The sequence below is a fragment of the Vombatus ursinus genome, unplaced genomic scaffold (genome assembly GCF_900497805.2).
Source record: "Vombatus ursinus unplaced genomic scaffold, bare-nosed wombat genome assembly UNPS02014794.1, whole genome shotgun sequence".
Lineage (NCBI taxonomy): Eukaryota > Metazoa > Chordata > Mammalia > Diprotodontia > Vombatidae > Vombatus > Vombatus ursinus.
In genome coordinates this window covers 4191900-4214847 of record NW_020954572.1, presented here as the reverse complement: position 1 = coordinate 4214847, position 22948 = coordinate 4191900, and the positions used below count along the sequence as shown (strand labels likewise).

Sequence of the window (22948 nt, the reverse complement as noted above, 5' to 3'; positions counted from 1 at the left end):
AGATAGATAGATAGATAGATAGATAGATAGATAGATAGATAGATAGACAGATAGATAGAGTGCACAGGATGAGTTGAAGATGAGGGGTGATCTCTGGAGAATACAATTAAGGAGTGAAAAAGGATTGTACTGGGAGAAGAAGAAAGGAAGACGTAGAATTGAGTAAATTATCTCATATGAAACAGACAAGAAAAGGCTTTTACAGTGGAGGGGAAGTGGGAGAAGGTGAGAAAGAATGAGTGAATCTTATTCTCATTGGATTTGGCTTAAAGAGGGAATACCATACAGACTCAATTGAGTATGGAAAGCTTTCTTACCCTACAAGAAAATAGGGAGGAAGGGGATAAGAGAGCAGGAGGATGATAAAGGGGAAGCAGATTGGAGGAGAGGGTAATCAGAAGCAAACACTTCTGAGGAGGAACAAGGTCAAAAGAGAGAATAGAATAACAAGATGTGGGATAGGATGAAGAGAAATATACTTAGTTTTCCACAACATGACTACTATGGAAGTGTTTTGCATGACTACACATGTATAACCTGTATCAAGTTGCTTGCCTTCTCAATGTGGGTAGGTGGGGAGGGAGAAAGGGAGAAAATTTGGAACCCACAGTTTTGGAATTTTTTTTAGGCAATTGGAGTTAAATGACTTGCCCAGGGTCACACAGCTAGTAAGTGTCAAGTGTTTTTGTCTGAGGCCGGATTTGAACTCAGGTCCTCCTGACTTCAGGGCCAGTGCTCTATCCACTGTGCCACCTAGCTGCCCTGAACCCAAAGTTTTAAAAACAAATGTTAAAATTGTTTTCACATGCAACTGGGAAATAAGATATACAGACAATGAGGTATAGAAATCTATCCTGCCCTACAGGAAAATAGAAGGGGAAGGAGATAAGAAAAGGGGGAGGAGAGAGAAGGGAGAACAGATTAGGAGAAGGGGAATTCAGAATGCATGCTGTCTTGGGGTGGGGGAGGGACGAGATGGGAAGAAAATTTAGAACTCAAAACCTTGTGGAAGTGAATGTTGAAAACTAAAAATAAATAAATAAAAGACAAAAAAGGAAAAAAGAAAAAGAAAATACTATCTACATACAGAGAAACAACTATGGAATCTGAATGCAGATCAAAGCATACTATTTACTCTTTTTGTTTCATTTTGTTTCATTTCTTCTTTTTAGTAGTTCCTCCCATTGGTTCTAATTCTTCCTTTCAATATAACTAATGTGAAAATAAGTTCAATATGAATGTATATGTAGAGTCTATATCAGATTGCATGCTGTCTTGGGGAGGGAGGAGAAAAGGAGGGGGAGAAAATTTAAAGCTCAAAATCTTATGGAAGTGCACGTTGAAAATTAAAAATAAATTAATTCATTTTTAAAACAAGAATGCTTGCTTTAGTTCTATCATTAGCTGCTACATTAACATCATATGCAGCCTTTGAGACAATTCCTTCAGGTCAATGGGCTCCGCTTCCCACATCCCATTTGAGTAGAGTTCCTGCTGTGTGCAGCTAGAAGAATAGCATCTCAGCCTGCCAGTCTGCTAAAACTATTCATTTGGTCATTTCATTACCTGAGGTTCTACATTACTTTTCCCTCCCTTCAACCACAAAGTCATCACAATTGAACCTACCAAATAATGCCAAATATTCTGATCCAGGCAAGGCTCAAGCAGGTCCAGTGGTTTGGTCTTGGGTTTGGAATGAAATGAAATATCTGTAGACCCACTAGTATTAAAAAAGTTTACTGAATATTCATTAACATGGAAAGAAAATTTAGCAAAGATACAAAAGTGCTGAAGGCAGCCATTGCTCACATTGTCTCTACACAGAAACTCTGTTGATCAGAGTGTGTGTTGATTAATAAGGTAGTAGGTGATCTGAAAAATCTGAGGGGACACTGACTCATCATGGTGTAAGGTTATTAATGCTCTAGGCAATATGAAAGTCACATCAATAGCCTAAGCCCTAGTCACTCAAACTAATTAAGTCCTGGAGATGGCTTTCTGCCCTGTAGGAGAAAAGTAGAGCAGTTCCTATTGCAGGAACCCTAGCAGATGTTACTTCTCCTAACACAAAGTAGACCCACTGATGTCATTGCTCCAGGGAAGCTCCTGAAATCAGTGGTCATAGTCACCCTCATACACAAGTCCAATTTGTTGAGAACTCCAAATGTGGTTGTGAAAGAACAGAATGTTGATTCCATGGGTCTAGGTAAAGGAGAATAGTAATTCTAGGGCTGAGGTTTGTTTTGTCTTGCTAGTCTATGAAGTTAGCAAGGGTTGTGATCTGAATTTCTCAGGTCACAAGGAGAATATAAGATACAGTTTGACTAGATTTGGCGTCATCACATCTTGGTTCAAATCCTAGCTTTGACACTTTACTACTTGGTTAAACTTGGGCAAGACACTTAACCTCTTCACATCTCCATTTCCTCATCTATAAAATGAGGAGTTTGGATTAGATAAACTCTAAGATTCTATCCAGCTCTAAGTCTGACTAACATGTATCCATTTTATTTATCATCCAGGGTCAATACTGAGTTAGGAAGGTCATCTTTTTTTTTAGGTTATATATGTGCAACTATGCTAAACATATTTCCACGTTAGTCATATTGTGAAATAAGAATCAGAACAAAAGGGGGAAACCATAAAGAAAAAACAGAAAACAAAAAAAAGTGAAAATAGTATGCTTTAATCTGCATTCAGATTCCATAGTTCTTTCTCTGGATGTGGATAGAATTTTCCATCATGAGTCTTTTGGAATTGTTTTGGATCATTGTAGTGCTGAGAATAGCTAATCTATCATAGTTATCATTGCACAATGTTGCTGTTACTGGGTACAATGTTCTCTTAATTTTTCTCACTTTGTGTAGCATCAGTTCATGTAAGAGGAAGGACATCCTTACTAGACTATTTCTTTCCTGCTCCATTGCAGAAACCCAGAATCAAAGAATATCAGAGCTGGAAAGGACTTACATTGCCATCTAGTCCAATCTGTACCTAACCAATAATCTCCTCAGATAACATATCCAATAAATCATCATCCAGATTTTATTACAAAATCTCCGGGAGGGAGAATCACTCCTTTCTGAGAATGGCTATTCTGCTTTTATCCAGCTCTAATTGCTGCACATAAAGCTTATGTCTGCTTCTCTATGCTCTGAGACTATGTACAAGTAAGTCTAATTCTTATTCCACATGACAGACCTTCAGATTCATGAAGGCAGTTATTATGTCTGTGCAAGTGTCTTATTCACCATGATTATTACCCAATTCTTTTAGCCAATTCTCATATGCCCTTATATCAATGTCCCTCATCACCCTGGTTGCTTTCCTCTGTATATCCTCTAGTTTGTCAATGTTCTCCCTAAAATATAGTAACCAGAATTTATGTCAATGCCCCAAGACTGTTCTAACTAGAGCATAATACAGTAAAACAACCACTTTCCTAATTCTGATTACTGGATTTGTTTTTAAAAGTTAAGATTCCTGGGGCAGCTAGGAGGCTCAGTGGATAGAACTCCAGCCTCGGAGTCAGTAGGACCTGAGTTCAAATCCAGCCTCAGACACATGACACTTACTAGCTGTGTGACCCTGGGCAAGTCACTTAACCTCGATTGCCTCACCAAAAAAACAAACAAACAAACAAACAAACAAAAACAAATAAAAATTAAGAATCCTGAGGGCCAGAACCATGATGGCAGAATAGAAGCAGGGATTCTTTGAGCTCTCTCAAATTCACCTTCAAATAACATTAAAACAATGCCTCAAAACAAATTCTGGAGTGGCAGAATGAACAAAAAGATGAAATAAAGCAATTTTCCAGCCCAAGAAAACTTGAAAGATTGGCAGAAAAGGTCTGTCTTACTGGGGTGAGAGTGAAACCTAGTCCAGTGAAGGCTGCAAGGACAGGCTGGGGTGGGGGTAGCACTAAATCAGCAAAGAAATTTTCAGAGCTCACAGCCTCCACAAAGTAAAGGGGTCAAACAACTAGTCAGAAGGAGATAACAGGGGACCTTTTGCTGGCACAGGAAGCAGGACTTTGTTGCATTGCCCATATGCAGTTCTGGGTCACAGTCCCAGAACAAGAAAGAGCACTAGCAGGAGCAAATTTCCTGGTCAAGGTTACAGGGTAGAAAAGAGTGCTTGTAGTCACTCACAGACCAGAACATGGGCCAGGAGAGCTGTAACCATACCTCTCCTTAGATGATACCACATTGGAAGAAGTGAGAGCTTGAAGAACTACAGAGCTAGTTCTGAAAAAAAAAACAGCATAAAAACATGAAGCTTGAGACAATGACCCTGCCATTCTTGGAGCAGAGTTCAACTTTAACATAAAATTAAAAGTCAAAAAGTAAGCTCGAAAAATGAACAAATCATAAAAATAACAACCTGATCACAGAAAGTTAGGTGCCATGTACCAAAAATTGGGAAAAGAAATAAGAGTGATAGACCTTTGGAGAAATGGGAATAGAAAGGAATATACCTTTTTCTCAGTAGTACATGGCACCTACACAAAAATTGATCATATGGTATGCCATAAATGCCTCAAAACCAAATGTAGAAGAGCAGTAATATTAAATGCATCTTTTTCAGATCATAATACAATAAAATTACATTAAATAAAGGTCCATGGAAACGTAGATTAAAAATTAATCAGAAACTAAATAATCTAAACCTAAAGAATAAGGGGGTCAAAGAACAAATTTAGAAACAATCAATAATTTCACTAAAGAGAATGACATCAATGAGACAATATACCAAAATTTGTGGGGCATAGGCAAAGCAGTACTTAGGGGGAAATGTTTATCTCTAAGTGTTTCTTTAATAAAATAGATCAATGAATTTGGAAAGCAACTAAAAAATACTAGAACAAATCTAAAAACCACAATTAAACACCAATTAAATCCCAAAATCAAAGGACAGATTAATATAATTAAAAGTAAGTAAACCATTGAACTAATAAATAAAACTAGGAGCTACTTTTATGGGAAAAAACAATAAAATAGATTAACCATTGGTTAATTTGATTTAAAAAGAGAAGATAAAACTAACTTACCAGTATCAAAAATGAAATCCGTGAATTCACTACCATTAAAGAGGAAATTAAAGTAATTATTAGGAGCTACTTTGCCCAATTATATGTCAATAAATCCAATAATCTAAGTGAAATGGATGAGTATTTACAAAAATACAAATTGCTCGCATTAAGGGTAGAGGAAATAGAATACTTAAATAACTCTGTCTTAGAAAAATAAATTGAACAAGACCTCAATGAGCTCCATAAGAAAAAATCCTCAGGACTAGATGAATTCACAACTGAATTCTACCAAACATTTAAAGAATAATTAATCCCAATACTATATAAGCTATTTGGAAAAAGTAGGCAAAGAAGTTCTACCAAAATTTTTATGACATAAATTTGGTGCTTTTACCTAATCCAGGAAAAGCAAAAACAGAGAAGGGAAAACTATGACTAAATGACTATAAATGCAAATTTTAAAATAAAATACTAGCAAGGAAATTACAGCAATATAGAACAAAGAGCATTTACTATGACCAGGTGGGATTTATACCAGAAATGCAGGGCTGGTTCAGTATTAAGAAAACTAGAAGTAACTATATGGACACAATTACAAAACACTTTTCACACGAGTCAGATCTAAACAATTAGAAAATTATTAATTTCCCATGGGTAGGTCAAGCCAATATAACAAAAATGACAGTTCTACCTTAAATTATTTCTTCCGTGCTATACCAAATTACCAAAAAATACTTTCTAGACCTACAAAAAATAATACAATTCATCTGGAAGAACAAAAGGTCAAGAATATCAAGGAAATCAATAAAAAGAAATGTAAATAAAGGTAACTTAGCCTTAGCAGATCTCAAACTGTATTATAAAATAGTAATCATCAAAACAATCTGGAAATGGCTAAGAAATAGAGCGGTGGATCAGAGGAATAGATTAGGTACACAATAGTAAATGACAATACTAATCTAGTGTTTGATAAACCCAAAGATCCTTTGGAACAAGGACTTTTGGAACAAGAACTCATTTTTTGACAAAAACTTCTGGAAAAACTGCAAAGCAGTTTGGCAGAAACTAGACATAGACCAAAATTTTGCACTGTAGAACAAGATAAGGTCAAAAGGGGTGCATTATTTAAACCTAAAGAGTGATATCATAGGCAAATTAGGGGAGAATAAAATAGTTTACTTGTCAGATCTATGGCTAAAGAAAGAACTTGTGACTGAAAAAGAGGTAGAGAACATTATGGGATGCAAAATGGACAAATTTTATTACATTACATTGAAAAGGTTTTGGGCAAGCAGAAAACTCAGGGGAAACTTCACAGCAAGTTTCTCAGACAAAGGCCTCATTTCTCAAATATATAGAGAACTGGGTTAAATTCATAAGAATACAAATCATTCCCCAATTGATAAATAGTCAAAAAATATGAACAGGCAGTTTTCAGATGAAGACATCAGAGCTATCTATATGAAAAATGTATAAAAAGTGTTCTCAATCACTATTGATTAGAGACATGCAAATTAAATAACTCTGGGGTACCACTTCATACCTAACAACTTGGCCAATATGACAGAAAAGGAAAATGACAAATGTAGGAAGGGATATGGGAAAACTGGCTCTCTAATGCACTGTTGATAGAGTTGTGATTGTGAACTGATTCAACCATTCTGGGAACTACACCCAAAGGGCAACTAGATTGTGCTTAACCTTTGATTCAGCAATACCACTATTAGGTCTATGTCCCAAAGATAAAGGAAAAGGACTTGTATATACAAAAAAATTTATAGCAGCCCTTTTCTGTGGGGCAAGTAATTAGAAATTGAGGGGATACCTATCAATTGGGGAATGGCTGAACAAATTGTGGTATATGATTGTGACAGAATACAATTGTGCTATAAGAAATGTTGAGCAGAGCACTTTCAGAAAAACCTGCAAAGATTTACATGAACTGATGCAAAGTGAAGTGAGCAGAACAAAGAAAACATTGTACACAGTAACGTCAATACTATTCAGTGACCAACTATGAATGACTTTGCTATTCTCAGTAATACAATAATCTATGACAATTTTTAAGGACTCATGATAAAAAATGCTATCCACCTCCACAGAAAGAACTGATAAGAATCTGAATGAAGATCAAAACATACTTTTTTAACTTTATTTTTCTTAGAGGCTTTTTGGTCTATGTTTTCTCTCACAACATGACTAATATGGTAATATGTTTCGCATGATTATACATTTATAACCTGTATCAAATTGCTTGCTTTCTCAAGAAGGGCTGGGGGTGAGAGAGAGGAAAAGAATTTGGAATTTAAAAAATTTTTTAAATAAATGTTTAAAAATTTTATATGTAATTGTAAAAATAAAATACTTTTTAAAATATAAAAATTAATTTTCTATTAGTTATTAGGGGTGGAGGGAGTATTTATTTGCCAAAGAGAAAGAGGGAAGGGAATGAGTATTTATTAAGCACCCATTATGTGCCAGGCACTGTGCTAAGCACTTATAAATATTATCTCTTTCGATCTGGAGCAGAATCCAGGAAAAGAGACAGAGAAGGAGCAGTCAGAAAGCATATGAAAATGGCCTTAAAGAAATAGTATATTATATAGTAAGAATGAAACACAAAAGCAGAATCTGAAGGGAAAGGGAGAAGAAATAACTTGACTATGACTCCAAGAAGAAGGCCTAAAGAACTCCATTATTGCATGTTGAACTTTTAGTTCCCTAAATTCCCAAGATCTCATTTCAGACAAACTTCTATTTCATCACCTCTCTCCCATCTTACCCTTGTGACGTTCATTTTTTTTAACCCCAAAGTAAAATTTTACAGATATCCTTATTTCATCTTACTAGAAACTTTTTGGATCCTGACTCTGCCATCACATATGTTAACTTCCCTTTTAGCTTTTTTTCAGTTTGGATCTGATTTAGATCTCTCAGCTTAAATAAATCAGGATTAAAAATGAAATTTATAAGTGAAATAAGAGTGCTAGAAGAAAGACTAAACAAAACAGAAGGCGGGAAACCTTACTGACTCAGTGAACTCTCTGAAAACAATAACTGAACAACCATAACTCAATGACTCCAGAAGACAACAAGAAAATGAACAAACTCAAAAGATTGAAAAATAGTAGAAATATCTACCATAAAAACCCTGGATGATTGGACAAAGAATATTTTGAGAATAATTGGACTCTTGGAAAAATACAACTAAGGAAATATTATCTCTTTTGATCCTCATAACAACTCTGGGAATTATCATCTCCATTATAATCTCCATCTCTATTATTATCTCCATTTTATAGTTGAAGAAACTGAGGCAAGCAGAAGCTAAGTGACTTTCCCAGGGTTACACAGCTAATCAAGAGTCTGATACCACATTTGAACTCAGTTCTTCAGGTCCATTGCTCTATCCACTGCATACTTCAAGGCCTAAAGAACTACATTATTGCATATTGAACTTTTAGTTCCCTAAACTCCCAAGATCTCATTTCAGACAAACTTGTATTTCATCACCTCTCTCCCATCTTACCCTTGTAAAGTTCATTTTTTTAACCCAAAAGTAAAATTTTACAATTATCCTTATTTCATCTTATTAGAAACTTTTTGGATCCTGACTCTGCCATCACATTTGTTAACTTTCCTTTTAGCTTTTTTTCAATTTGGATCTGATTTAGATCTCTCAGCTTAAAGATTCTTCTTAATCACTATATGTGCAACTGTTCAGTCTCATAATTCAAATGCCTTAGCTCTTGGCTACTGAGGTGGGACCTAAACTATCCCTTCCCACCTTTCATGTGTAGTGTTTCCTCAAATGGATTGTTACTATTCTCTTAATGAGTGGTATTCTCCAAGCTGACATCCATCACCTAACTTGCCACTTGACTGAGTAGAAACCACTTCTACTTAACCAGTACTTTGCTATACTCATTTAGCTAATTATTCATCAATCACATTGGTTCTATGATTCACAAGGGCCCAAACCTATGGGATCTGACCTTTGGCTTTAGAGCACAATAGAAACCAATAATAAATTTAACTATCTGAAATTAATCATAATCTACTTTAATTGGAGTGTTCTGCCAACGTGATGGGGATAAAATATTTGATTCTTTCTAGTTTCCATAGAAGCATTCTGGGGAACATATGCAAAAAAGATCATTTGAGATGTTGTGAGGTACTGCGGAGCTAATACAGTTTTAAAGTCCATATCTTCATTACTCTGGAAAGGGAAAAAAAAAAGAATGCCATTATTTTAAACATTCTCCCTTTTATATTTAAATATAAGTGAAAACAGTTGTTTGCATTTAATAATTACATAATGCTATAACTCAGAACAATTGTGCTTTCCTGAGTAACACCTGATGCCCCTTCTATTTAATATATTTTGTTTGATTCCCTTATGTGGGCAAGGGACTGTATATATCCTTGGTGTAAAGAAAAATTTTTTTTCTCCTTTCTTCCCATAATCACTTTTAAGACTGGGACTTTGAAAGTATGAGACCACAAGAAAAAAATTTGTTGAGCCTTCACTTACTGGTAACCCTCTATTTTCTATAACAACCTGATTGGGGAGGGTTGGGGTAGGAAGGATAGCTTTAAAAAGCATAAATATAAATTTCATGGAAGCAAAATGCTTCACTGCCTGAAGGATATTGGACACCATTCTTTTGTAGTCTTTTAAAGAAACTATCATGGAGTTCCTGGTGACTTTGCACAGCCTTCCCTCACTCAAATCCAATTCACTTTCATGTCATGGCATCACCTCCCTGATGTCATGGTCCTTTTTCAGAATGAAGGACAAACAGCATGGAGTGGCATGTTGAGATTATACACTTCCATGGGAAAAAGGAAATAGAAATTGGACTGTGATTTTGTTGTTACAGAGAACTACCAGAGGAAGAAAATCCATTTACCAGTGCAAGTTGGCACCTTCTCTATAGCTGAAAGTCTTATAACTTAAAGTTGCCTAGAACAGTGACTAGCCTAGGGTCACATGACCAGTATGTGTCAGAGGTAGTCCCTGAACCAAACAACTTTCATAGGTGGATCTAAGAAGTTGCCTTTCAACAAATCCATCGGACTTTATGTGACTATGGTTTTGGGAAGCACTGAATGAGGAACTGATTTTGTTGTGTAGTGTTTTTTTCAGTGATCTAACTAGAGAGTAGCAATTGCCCTGAGTGAATCAGGAGAGAGGACTCAGTACATATCTCGGGACTTAAAAGCTACTGTCTCTCTCATGGTGAGGCCTCAGAAGGGTCCTCCCCCTCCCTTCAGAGAAACCATGCTTTCCCTGTCTCTGATTCTTGGTGTAAACCCTTTTTCCCCAAAGTCAACAAATGTATTCACCCCCATGTTTCTTACCGAGGAACTTCTCTAGTTGCCAGCTACCCCAAATACCTCTCCTTTTCAATCCTGATGCTTTGCTTTTTATCTCATTGCTGCTCTAATCCAGTGTTTCATTTTTGCCTGGCTAGCTTTGGGGACTGGAGGAAGGGGAGGAAAAATAGTGGAAGCTGGTCCCAGCAGATATCTTTAAACTGAGATCTTCCCCCGGAACTCTATGTGTAAGTCTAGGGAGAAAGCAGGATGCAGACTGAATGGGGGCATACTAAAAGAAAAGTGTTCTCCAATACTGTCTGCCCTTATCTGTTCACAACCTGGTCCCAAAGTGTCCTCCCAGCTTCATTATTCTCCTGCCCACCCTTAGTAGTCCAGTCAGCCAAACTGGCCTTCTTTCTGTTCTTCACACATAACACTCCCTTTCCAATCTCCGTGCTTTGAAGCAGCTATCGTCTGGGCCTTAGAATGTATTCCCTACTCAAGAAACATCTCAAGCACCACCTTCTACATGAAGCCTTTTTTGATCCCCCTCCCAACTAAGAGTGAAGTGACTCCCTACATACCTTAAAACTATTTTATATTTACATGTATGTATGTATATATGTATATTTCATATTTATATAAAATATGGAATCCAGGTGGTACAATGGATAGAATACTGGGCTTGGAATAAGGAAGAACTGAGTTCAAATCTCACTTCAGGCACTTATTAGCCAGATGACCTTAAGCAAGTCACACTACTCTTGTCAGTCTTGGTTTTCTCCTCTGTAAAATGAGGACAACCATACCTACCTCCATGGATTGTGAGGATAAAATGAGGTAATATTTGTAAAGTGCTTTGCAAACCTTAGAATGCCAAATAAATGTAATTCTTATTATATGTACATATCTTCCATATGTCTATTATATATACATTCAAGATTTGTCAGAGTACAGATCATTCTCACTGTCCCAGGAATCCTAGGGATTTCATTCTTTGTATTTAATCCCAGCACAGTGTCAGGCACATAAGAAGTGCTTAATAAATAAATATTTGTTGATTTGTTGATCGAATGACTTAGCTGTCTTCCATTTTCTTAAACATTAGAGTCCTAGGGGAAAATGGAAATGTAAGAGGCAAGAGGAATGAAGTTAGGAAAAGACAGTGGCTTGGGAGGTGGTGGGGTCGGGTAAGTTAATTTTTCAACTTAGAAAGATTTCTGGAGATGGATAAAATACTAGATCCTGTCTCCAAAGGGAGCACCATGTGGCCTCCTACAAAACATACTAGAGGACTGGGACAGTGCAATTGGATCTGTATCATTAAGGTGGGTGATGAGAACATTGTGTGCACTGGGCCACACATGTATTCTGGTTGCACATGTGTATCTAATAGTGGAGTGTTGAAGAGGTTAAAGTGTGTGCAATTGTTGGAACTTATCCAGGTATTAAAACCAAATATCAAAAAGTTTGATATCATATTCAGTATTCTATGCCTATAATACCCCAACTCTGAAAAAAAAAGGTGAGGAACTTCACCCTTTTCTTTGGGATCAAGTTTGGTCATTATCATTTCATAGCATTCAGTTTCTATTTTTATTTTATTTCCATTTACACAGCTGTAGTTGTGTGAATGGAAATTGGAACATTGGAGAATGGAATCTTGTTTTCCTATTTCTGCACTGCTCATTTTGCAGAGTTCAGATATGCCTCTCCACGTTTCTTTGATTCATCATGCTCATAGTTTCTTACAGTACAATTAATATTCCATCACATTCATGAGCTACATCTTTAGCCATTCCCCACTTGACAGAGATTTGCATTCTTTTCTGTTTTTTACTACTCCTAAAAATGTTTCTATAAATGTTTTTTATATATGGAACTAGGATTTTCTTTTGCCATTGCCTTCTTAGGGACATATGCCTATCAGTGGAATCTATAGGTCAAAGACTATGGACATGTTAGTCATTTTTTTTGCATAATTGTAAATTCCCTTCTGCTAAACCAATTTATAGCTCCACCCAAAAATGCAACATGTTTTCTTTCTTTTCTACATCTCAACAACATTCCTCTTGTCATCTTTGCCAAATTACTTGGCATTGAGGTGCAACCACAGGTTTGTTTTGATTTGCATTTCTCTTACTGCTGGTGATTTGGAACATCACCTTATATCTGCATAAGAGTCTGCATACTTCAAACTTCCCTCACCTACCATTTCAGGCAGGTAAGTTGAGTTTGATGTGTTTGATTAGGCTTATCTTCAGCTCTATAGTCTTGAATACCCATGGACCTTTTTTTAAATACTTTGCCCCCAAAAATCCATTTGATTCTAGACTGCTAAGTGCTGACTTTCATGATTGATGTACTAGATTATCATTAAAGGCCATTCAGCAATGGGTATATAATTTAGGTTAAAATGCTTGTGCTTGAAAATAGTACATCATCTACCTATAAGGGAGATGATAGTCCCGTGATTCTGTGCTTAATTCATATTTTTAAAATATTTTACACATTATCAACACATATATATCACTGACCTGTAAAACTGTTTCATTATCAAATATAGAATACAAGTCTATACAATCCTGAGTCATCTCGCTCATAGAAACTAAAGCTTCAGTGCCCACATGGTCATAGTATAACTCAAAAATGGGTAGTTTGCTTTTACCCATTTTGGAATAAAATTTTAGTCCTGTTGGAAAGAAAATATTTTTAAAAGTATTTCAAAATTCAACCTTTTACCTGGGCATGGGCAAATACTTTCTTAAATTTGACTGGGATAAGTTATCACTCTGACCCCCTGGGTAACTCTTCTTGTTAGGCTTCCAACAGTGTTTGGTTTGGGCTTACATAACTGGTAACATAACTTATCCAGCTGACTTCCAATGGAAGAATGAATTTTGATGAGTGTGGTATGACTATATCCCAGGAGAATGAAATCTCTGGCTAACACCTTCTTGCCTAGTCTCTGTGCTTTATTTTCCACCTAAGGGATCCCTTTTGTCATATTGATCCTAGACTCATCATATCTTCTAGACTAGATAATCATAAGTACTACCCCTAGTCATGGAGAATTGCTAACTCTTAGGAGTGTTATTTCACTCCTCTGGGCTAATCCTTAAAAAGAAGGAAAGGACTAGAAGATCTCAAAGGATTCTCTGGAATGCAATATTTTGCTGCCCCCTAGCTATTTGGGCTAAATGCTGTCCTGTTGCTCCAGTAATTTCATATACACATTTTTTTTTCAGTTCTGTGTCTACCTATCTCTCTCCAGCCATTTCTTCATCATGTTTCCTCTAATCTAGTCAGTCACTTTCTTCCCTGACAAAAAACCTTGGACTCAACCTCTGGGACACTGGGGCTTAAGAGATGAGCTTTTACCTTCTGGGCCTCCATGACACTTCATGCTATCCACATCATGCTATCTCTCTAGCTCTCCTACATTTGTTCTCCCTCCCCCTTTATAATGCAAATACCTTGAAGCCAGGGAATGTCTTGCTTTCTTGCATTTGTATCACCAACATTTAACACAGCAACTTGCATGGAGTAAGAACTTAATAATTATTTTATATTTCTGTCAATATCACTGTCTTCTAGGCCAGTGGTCTCCAAATTTTTTAATTCCTATTGGGATTTTATAGTCTTAGAGAGTTGTATAAAGTATTAAAAACTTAAGTGACTTGTCCATGGTTACATAACCAGTATGTATCAAAGGTGGGGCTTGAACCCAAGTTTTTTCTGGCTTCAAGGCCAGCTTTCTATCCACTGATCTGTGCCAAGTACATTATAAAACATACAAAATGAATATTTCTTAAAATGATATTTTCATTTCACTTCATTTCATTAAAATGAAACAATTTAAAATAATTTGTTTTATTTATTGAGTCAAAATCCTTTTTGCTCTTACTAAAAATTATCAACATTTTAGTGGAAACAATGAGTTTGAAAATCCATTATTATTTTTAAAAATATTTCCTTAATACTACACTGTGGGTTTAAGTTCAGTTTATTCTGATACTGGGTTTTTATGGCCATCAGCTCAAAAAGATGCTTTGTGAATGTGAAGAAGCATCGGTATTAAGCTTACTCAATCAGCACACTAATTGTTCAGGCCAATCCCCTAATTATGGAAAGGTTTCTGCTGAAATTTGGTTTCTAAAATTCTATCTTCCATGATGTCATCAGTTGCTTTTGCAAATACATTGAATACATTATTTTTAATTTTCAAAAACCAATGAAACTTCATTAGAAAGATTTTTAGATAGCTGGTTGTTTTGTCAATTAGTCATGATTGACTCTGTGACCCCAATTTGAGTTTTTCTTGGCAAAGTGGAGTCATTTGCCATTTCCTTTTCCAGGTCATTTTACAGATGAGGAAACTGAGGCAAACAGGATTAAGTGACTTGCCTAGGGTCCAATTAATAAGTGTCTGAGGCCATGTTGGAACTATGACTCCAGGGCCAGCACTCTATCTACTGTGCCACCTAGCTGCCCCTTTAAGTAGCTTAGAAAATGTTGTTTCCAACTTTGTTATGGGTGACACTCTTAATTTTCAGCCACAAAACTTTCATTTTTAAATGTCTTGCTTTGTGGTGATATGATATCACTGAAGGCACTATATAAAATTTTTGATGAAATTCATTTTTAATGTAATATTTCAAATAATCTTCTTGATAATTTTGACTAGGGGAGGAGGACATATATTTGTCAATTCTTATTAGATCATTGTTTTTACCTTAGAATATAACTGATAAGCACTGCCTAGTAGAAGTTTTAGCCTTCCACTTCCTTGTTTACATTTTCCACCTTAGTGTCCCTTCTGAGTTAGCCAAGTTTTTCTTTGAGTCATGGGTCCAGTCCCCAAAAGATTGCTAATCTGAGATCTAGGGTAACTATTCTTCCATAGGTAGCTATTTTTAACACTGTAGTTCATAAGATCCCCAGTGGTGTGCTTCCCATTAATAATCAGGCAAAAGATGCAATTAGTTCAAAGCAAGGATATTTAGTGTGATAGCATAATAACAATAGTAGCTACAAAGTATTTTCCTCATAAAGCTGAAGCATATTCTCTCACAAACAAAGTATCCATCAGGAAGGAGTGTCATTTATAGAACATAAGTGATAGTAAGGTGCACATATAAAGAATACATGTTGTCAAGACAACTCAAAACTCCAAAACTCAAAACTCCAAAACTGTGGGGAGGCAGGGTAGGTAAGAATGGTTGGGACAGTAGAACCAGAGATAAGATAGACTTAGGACTGGATTATAGTGATGTCATGTGAAATCAACCCACTTTACTCAGAACACAAAAGGAGTCTGGTCACATGACACTGCTTTCACTAAATATTAAATATTGCTTTCTTCATAAATGGATATTTTTGAAGGTGAGGCCCTGCAGAAGAAAAAAAAAAGATGATCTAGGTGCAGGGCAGGGGAGGGCAGGGAGAGAGAGAGATACCAACACAAAAACAAAGAAATGGAAAGGACCATCAAAAAACAATCTAAAGTGAATGCTGCAAAATTACAAATGGTAAGAAGAGAAAGGAACAAGAATTCATTAAGGTTTGGAGCTTAATTAAACAAATTTGGAGCTTCCTAAATTTTATATTTATGAAGGAAAGAAAGAATAAAGGGAAAGAATGGGTGTAGCTCTTAAATTAGAATGTGATAGGCGCAACATTTACCATACTTAGGCTAGGTTAGGTTTTGTTTTTCCTTAAAAGGCTTGATAACATCATCAAAACTTGATTGGATCAAGGGACAAATGCTGGAATAAATTAAAAAATAAATAAACATTTATTAAGTTTTTACTGTGTGCTAGGCACCATGCTAAGCCCTGGAATCATCAACATAGATTCCTGAAGGACCACACTTTTCCGACTTGTTGGCCTCTGTGGCAAATTCTGGATGACATGCAATTAGAGGGATATTCATTATTCATTGTTCTTCCTTTGACCATGCAAGGATAAGAAAAATAATAATTCTACCTGAGTTAACATAGAGTTAATGTTATACCAAATTAACAATAAGGTATTTTATGAAACTAGACAAAGATGAAATTCATTTGGAGGAAAATGGTCTAAAATTTGAAAGTGAATATATTTTTAAAAAGGGGAGGGGGAGGACAGTAGCACTTCCAAACCTCAAATTATATTAGAAAGTGGTAATTGGCAGGGAGAAGCCAAGATGGCAGAGAAAAGGTAGGCACTCACCTGGGCTGTCCCCCAAATACTTCCAAACACCTGTAAATAATGCCATAAAACAATTGCTGGAGCAATAGAACACACAAAAGGATGGGGTGAAATAATTTTTCATCCAAAGACAACATAGAAGATCAGCAGGAAAGGTCTCTTACACCAGGGTGAGAGTGGATCTCAGTCCAGCCCAGGCTACAACAGCACAGACCCAGCCCCAGCAAACCAGGAGCAGGCTTAGGGAGCCACTGAATCAGTAACGGCAGCAGCTGATTCCAGAGTTCTCAGCCCATAGAGAGAAAGGGGGTCAAACAAGTGATCAGAAGCAGATTGCAGGGTTATCTTTGCTAGCACTGAGGCAGTACTCTGTTGTTTTGCCTGTACTTGGATCTGTGTTGCAGTCCTGGGTGGCAGCCTCAGGGTGAGGAAGAGCACTAGCATACCAGAGCTTGTGACCACAGTGGAGGAGAGACCCTTGTCACAGTTCCAGAGCAGAAAAGAGTGCTTGTGGTCACTCACAGACCAGAGCACAGGCCAGGAGAGGAGTAAACACCTCTCCTTAGACAACATCACCTTGGAAGAAACTTACAGGTTCCTAGAAGTATCTCTGAAATGAGCTACACAAAAACCATGAAACTTGGGACAGTATACCTCCTAAAAGAGATCCCAAAAGGAAAACTCCCAGGAATATTATAGTCAAATTCCAGAGCTCCCAGGTCAAGCAGAAAATATTGCAAGCAGTCAGAAAGAAACAATTCAAGTATTGTGGAACCACAATCAGGATAACACAAGATTTAGCAGCTTCTACATTAAAGGATCTCAGGACTTGGAATATAATATCCCAAGATCAAATGAGCTAGGATTAAAACCAAGAATCACCTACCCAGCAAAACTCACTATAATCAATGAGGGGGAAAACTGGCATTCAATGAAGCAGAGGAATTGAATGCATTCTTGAGAAAAAACCAGAGCTAAACAGAAAATTTGACTTTCAAATATAAGACTCAAGAGAAGCATAAAAAGGTAAACAGGAGAGAGAAATTGCAAGAGACTTATTAAAGTTTCACTACCTCATACCTATTAGATTAGATAATAGGATAGAAAAAGTAAATGACAAATGTTGGAGGGGATGTGGGAAAATGAGACAATAATGTACTGTTGTTGGAGTTGTGAATTGTTTAAACCATTCTGTAGAGCCATTTGGAACTATGCCTAAAGGGCTACATAACCATGCATAGCCTTTGACATAGCAATACCACTACTAAGTCTATATCCCAAAAGAGAAAAAAAAAGGGAAAGAACATATACATACGAAAATATTTATAGCAGATCTTTTCTGCAGATAAAGAAATAGAAATCAAGGGGATGCATATCAATCACGGAATGGCTGAATAAGTTGTGGTATGTAATTATGATGGGATATTGTTGTAATATGAGAAATGATGAGCAGGATGCTCTCAGAAGAACCTAGAAAGACTTACATGGGCTGATGTAAAATGAAATGTACTGGGTACGAAATAACAGCATTGTTGTAAGATGATCAGCTATGAATGAGTTAGCTAGTCTCAGCAACACAATGATTCATGATAACTCTGAAGGACTTAGGATGAAAAATGCTATCCATCCACAGAGAAAGAACTGATGGTGTCTGAACACAGATTGAAGCAACTTTGGGGTTTTGGGGGGGTTCACTTTATTTTTCTTGAGGTTTTTTTTTGATGTTTTCTTTCACAGCATGACTATTTTGGATATATTTTATATGACTACATATATACAACCTAGATGGAATTGATTGTCTTCTCAATGAGAAGGGTGGAGAGGGAGAAAGGGAGAGAATTTGGAGCTCAAAGTTTTAAAAAACAAATGTTATTAAAAAATATTTTTTTAATTAAAAAAAAAAAACAGACTGGGCCAAATGTAAAAGAGGTATAAAAAGCCAATGAGGAAAAGAATGCCTTGAAAAGCAGAACTGACCAAATGGAAAAAGAGGCACAGAAATTCACTGAAGAAAAAAAACTTTCTAAAAAGTAAAATTGGTCAAATGGAAAAAAAGGTTAAAAAGCTCACTAAAGAAAATGATCCCTTAAAAATTAGAATAGAGCAAATGAAAGCTAATGACTTTATGAGAAATCAAGAAACAATAAAACAAAACCAAAAGAATGAAAAAAAAAGAAGACAATGTAAAATATCTCACTGGAAAAAAACAACTGACATAGAAAATAGATCCAGGAGAGAGAATTTAAAAATTATTGGACTACCTAAAAGTCATGATCAAATAAAGAGCCTAGACATCATCTTTCAAGAAATTATATTCTAGATATATTCTGATATTCTAGAACCAGAGGATAAAATAGAAATGGAAAGAATCCACCAATCACCTCCTGAAAGAGATCCCCAAATTTGTAGCCAAATTCCAGAGTTCCCAGGTCAAGGAGAAAATATTGCAAGTAGCCAGAAAGAAACAATTCAAGTATGGTGGAGCCACAGTCAGAATAACACAAGATTTAGCAGCTTCTACATTAAAGGATCAGAGGGCTTGGAATATGATGTTCCAGAGGGCAAAGGAGCTAGAATTACAACCAACGATCACCTACCCAGCAAAACTGAGTATGAGGGGGGAAAGTGGACATTCAATAAAATAGAGGACTTTAAAGCATTCTTAACAAAAAGACCAGAGTTTAATAGAAAATTTGACTTTTAAATACAAAACTCAAAAGAAGCATAAAAAGGTAAACAGGAAAGGGAAATGACAAGGGACTTAATGAGGTTAAACTGTTTGCATTCCTACATGAGAAGATGACACTTGTAACTCATAAGAACTCTCTCATTATTAGGGCAGTTAGAAGTTAGAAGGAGTACATATAGATAGATGGCACAGGTATTGAATATGAAGGGATGATATCTAAAGAATAAAAATAAAACTGAAACAAAATTAAGGGGTGAGAGAAGAATGTACTGGGAAGAAGGGAAAGGGAGAGGTAGAATGGAGTAAATTATTTTACATAAAAGAAGCAAGAAAAAGCTTTTACAGTGAAGGGGAAGAGGGAGGAGGAGAGGGGGAATTAGTGAACCTTACTTTTATCAGAATTGGTTCCAAGAGAAAATGACATACATACGCAATTGGGTGTAGAAATCTATGTTACCTTAAAGGAAAGTATGAGGGGAAAGGAATAAGTGGGGGGGGGTTGATAGAAGGGATAGCAGATTGGAGGAGGGGGTAGTCAGAAGCAAAACACTTTTGAGGAGGGACAGGGTGAAAGGAGTGAAAGAATGGAATAAATGGAAAGGGGTAGGATGGAGAGAATACTTAGCAACAATAACTGTGGAAAAAATTTGAAGCAAGTTTCTCTGATAAAGGCCTCATTTCTCAAACATATAGCAAACTGAATCAAATTTATAAAAATAAGAGACACTCCCCAAACTGATAAATGATCAAAAGATATGAACAGTTTTCAGATGAAGTAATCAAAGCTATCTATAGTCATATGAAAAAATGCTCTAACTCACTATTGATTGGAGAAATGTAAATTAAAAGAGTTCCAAGGTACTATCTCATACCTATTAGATTGGCTAATAGGACAGAAAGGGAAAATGATAAATGTTGGAGAGGATGTGAGGAAAATGAGACATTAATGCTCTGTTGGTGGAGTTGTTAATGGATTCAACCATTCTGTAGAGAAATTTGGAACTTATCCCAAAGGGCTATAAAACCATGCATACCCTTTGACTATACTATTACTAGGACTGAATTCCAAAAGAGATTAAAAAAAAAAGGAAAAGGACCTATATATACAAAAATATTTATAGTAGCTCTTTTCTGGTAGCAAAGAATTGGAAATGAAGGGAATGTCCACCAAATGGGGAATGGTTAAACAAGTTGTGGAATGTGATTGTGATGGAATACCATTGTGCTATAAGAAATGAGCAGGATGCTCTCAGAAAAACCTAGAAAGACTGATGCAACATGAAACGTACTGTGTACAAAGTAACAGCAATATTGTAAGATGATTAGTTATGAATGACTTAGCTATTTTCAATGATATAATGATCCACGGCAACTCTGAAGGACTTATAATGAAAAATGCTATCCATCTCCAGAGAAAGAATTGATGGCGTCTGAATACAGATTGAAGCATACTTTTTTTTTCCTTTATTTTTTTTGGTCCATGTTTTCTTTCACAACATGGCTAACATGGCAATGATTTGCATGACAACCCATGTATAACATATATCAATTGCTTGCCTTCTCAGGGAACATGGGTAGGGTAGAAGAGAGAGAATTTGGAACTCAAAATTTTAAAAATGGATGTTAAAAATTGTTTTTTACATGTAACTGGGGAAAAATGAAATACTAAATACATTTTTAAAAAAGAAAGTAGTAATCATAAAAATGTTTTGATATGAGTTAAAGGCAAATCAGTGGAATGGATGATATAAATAGGAATCAGAAATAGGAAATAGCAGTTTTCTATAATTTCAAGAACTTAATAAACTCCTTAGAAAGAGCTCTCCATTTGACAAGTACTGCTGGGGGGCAGGCAGAGAATGAAAAGTATTTTGGGAGAACTTAGGTTTATACTAATAGCTTTTAGTATGTACCACAATAACCTCAAAAGAGGTACATGATTTCAACATAAAAGGTCATACTATCAGAATAAAATTAGAAGACCATGAGATTAAGTACCTTTCTCATTAGGTACAGCTATAACTTGATATGAATTCTTAAGCAAACAAGCAACAAAAGAAATCAAAAAAGGTAAAACAAATCATTCCAAATAAACAGAATTGAAAAGTTTTACATGTACAAAATCAATGTAACTAGAATAGGAAGAGAATGCATCAACTTAGAAATAACCTTGGCATAACATATCTTTCAAGAGGTTCTGATATCCAAGGACATAAGGAACTAAAACAAATGAAGAAGACTAAACCATCCCCTAATTGATAAATGGTCCAAGGATATGAATAAATGGTTCTCAAAATAATTAGAAACTTTTAAGAACTATGTGAAAGATTGCCTCCAAATAACTAATAATAAAAGAAATGCAAATTAAAGCAACTCTGAGATTTTGCCTCACTTGTAGCAAGTTGTCAAAATTGACAAAAGATGAAAATAGTCAATGGTTGGAAGGGTTGTAAGAAGACAGTTCCACTAACATACACTGAAAAATAATTTGGAATTATGTTTTTAAAAATAACTAGAGTTTTGATACCCTTTTACTCAGAGACTCTACTGCTCCTTGCTATCTCCAAGGGGGTCAAAAACAGAAATAATGGTTACATGAATATCAAAATATTCATGGTAAAATTTTTTGTGGTAGCAAAGAATCAAAACCAAAGTAGTGGATTGGACATAGGCTAAACAAATTGCAATATGTGACTATAACACAATGTTTCTATTTAGTAACTCACAAACTCCATGAAGGGAATCACACTAAAATTCTTTTTTTTTCTTTTTTTTTGGGGGGGGGGGGGCTTGAAGATTTCTTTTTGTTGTTGTTGTTGTTGTTGTTGTTGTTGTTGTTAATAAATTTATTTTTAGTTTTCAACATTTACTTCCACAAGATTTTGAGTTCCAAATTTTCACCGTCTCGCCCTCCCCCCACCCCAAGATAGCATGCATTCTGAATACCCCTTCCCCTAGTCTGCCTTCCCTTCTATCTCTCGCACCCTTCTCTTTTCTCCTTCCCCTTCTGTTTTCCTGTAGGGCGGGATAGATTTCTGTACTCCATTTCCTGTATTTCTTATTTCCCAGTTGCATGTGAAAGCATCTTTTTAAAACATGTGTTTTTAAACCTTTGGGTTACAAATTTTCTCCCTTACTCCCTCCCCACCTACCCTCATTGAAAAGGCAAGCAACTCAATATAGGTTATACCCGTGCAGTTATGCAAAACACTTCCATAGTAGACATGCTGTGAAAAACTATTTCCCTTAATCCTATTCTGCCCCCTCCCATGTATTCCATTCTTTCTTTTGACCCTGTCCCTCCTCAGAAGTATTTGCTTCTGATTACCCCCTTTCCCAATCTGCCCTCCTCTCTATCATCCCCCTACTCTCTTGTCCCCTTCCCCCCCATTTTGCTGTAGAGTAAGACAGATTTCCATACTCAATAGAGTATGTATGTTATTCCCTTCTTAAGTCAAATCCTATGAGAATAAGATTAACTCATTCACTCTCACCTTCCCCCATTTCCCCACCACTGTAAGAGCCTTTTCTTTTCTGTTTTTTTGTGAGATAATCTACCCTGTTCTACCTCTCCCTTTCTCCTTCTCCTAGTATAATCCTCTCTCACACTTTAATTTTATTCTCCAAATATGACCCCTTCATCTTCAACTCACCCTGTGCCCCCTATCTATCTATCTATCTATCTATCTATCTATCTATCTATCTATCTA

The 22948-nt window shown here is 36.1% G+C and overlaps 1 protein-coding gene across 1 annotated transcript in view; it reads right to left on the bottom strand.

Moving 5' to 3' along the window:
* CATSPERB (cation channel sperm associated auxiliary subunit beta) overlaps nucleotides 1-22948 on the bottom strand; it is a 238521-nt gene that overhangs the window by 82614 nt on the left and 132959 nt on the right. Inside the window, exons 15-16 of the mRNA XM_027870178.1 lie at nucleotides 12895-13049; nucleotides 9120-9254 (exon numbers count right to left, since the gene is read on the bottom strand). Of these exons, the coding sequence (XP_027725979.1) occupies nucleotides 9120-9254; nucleotides 12895-13049 (290 nt within the window). The remainder of the gene's footprint in view (nucleotides 1-9119; nucleotides 9255-12894; nucleotides 13050-22948) is intronic.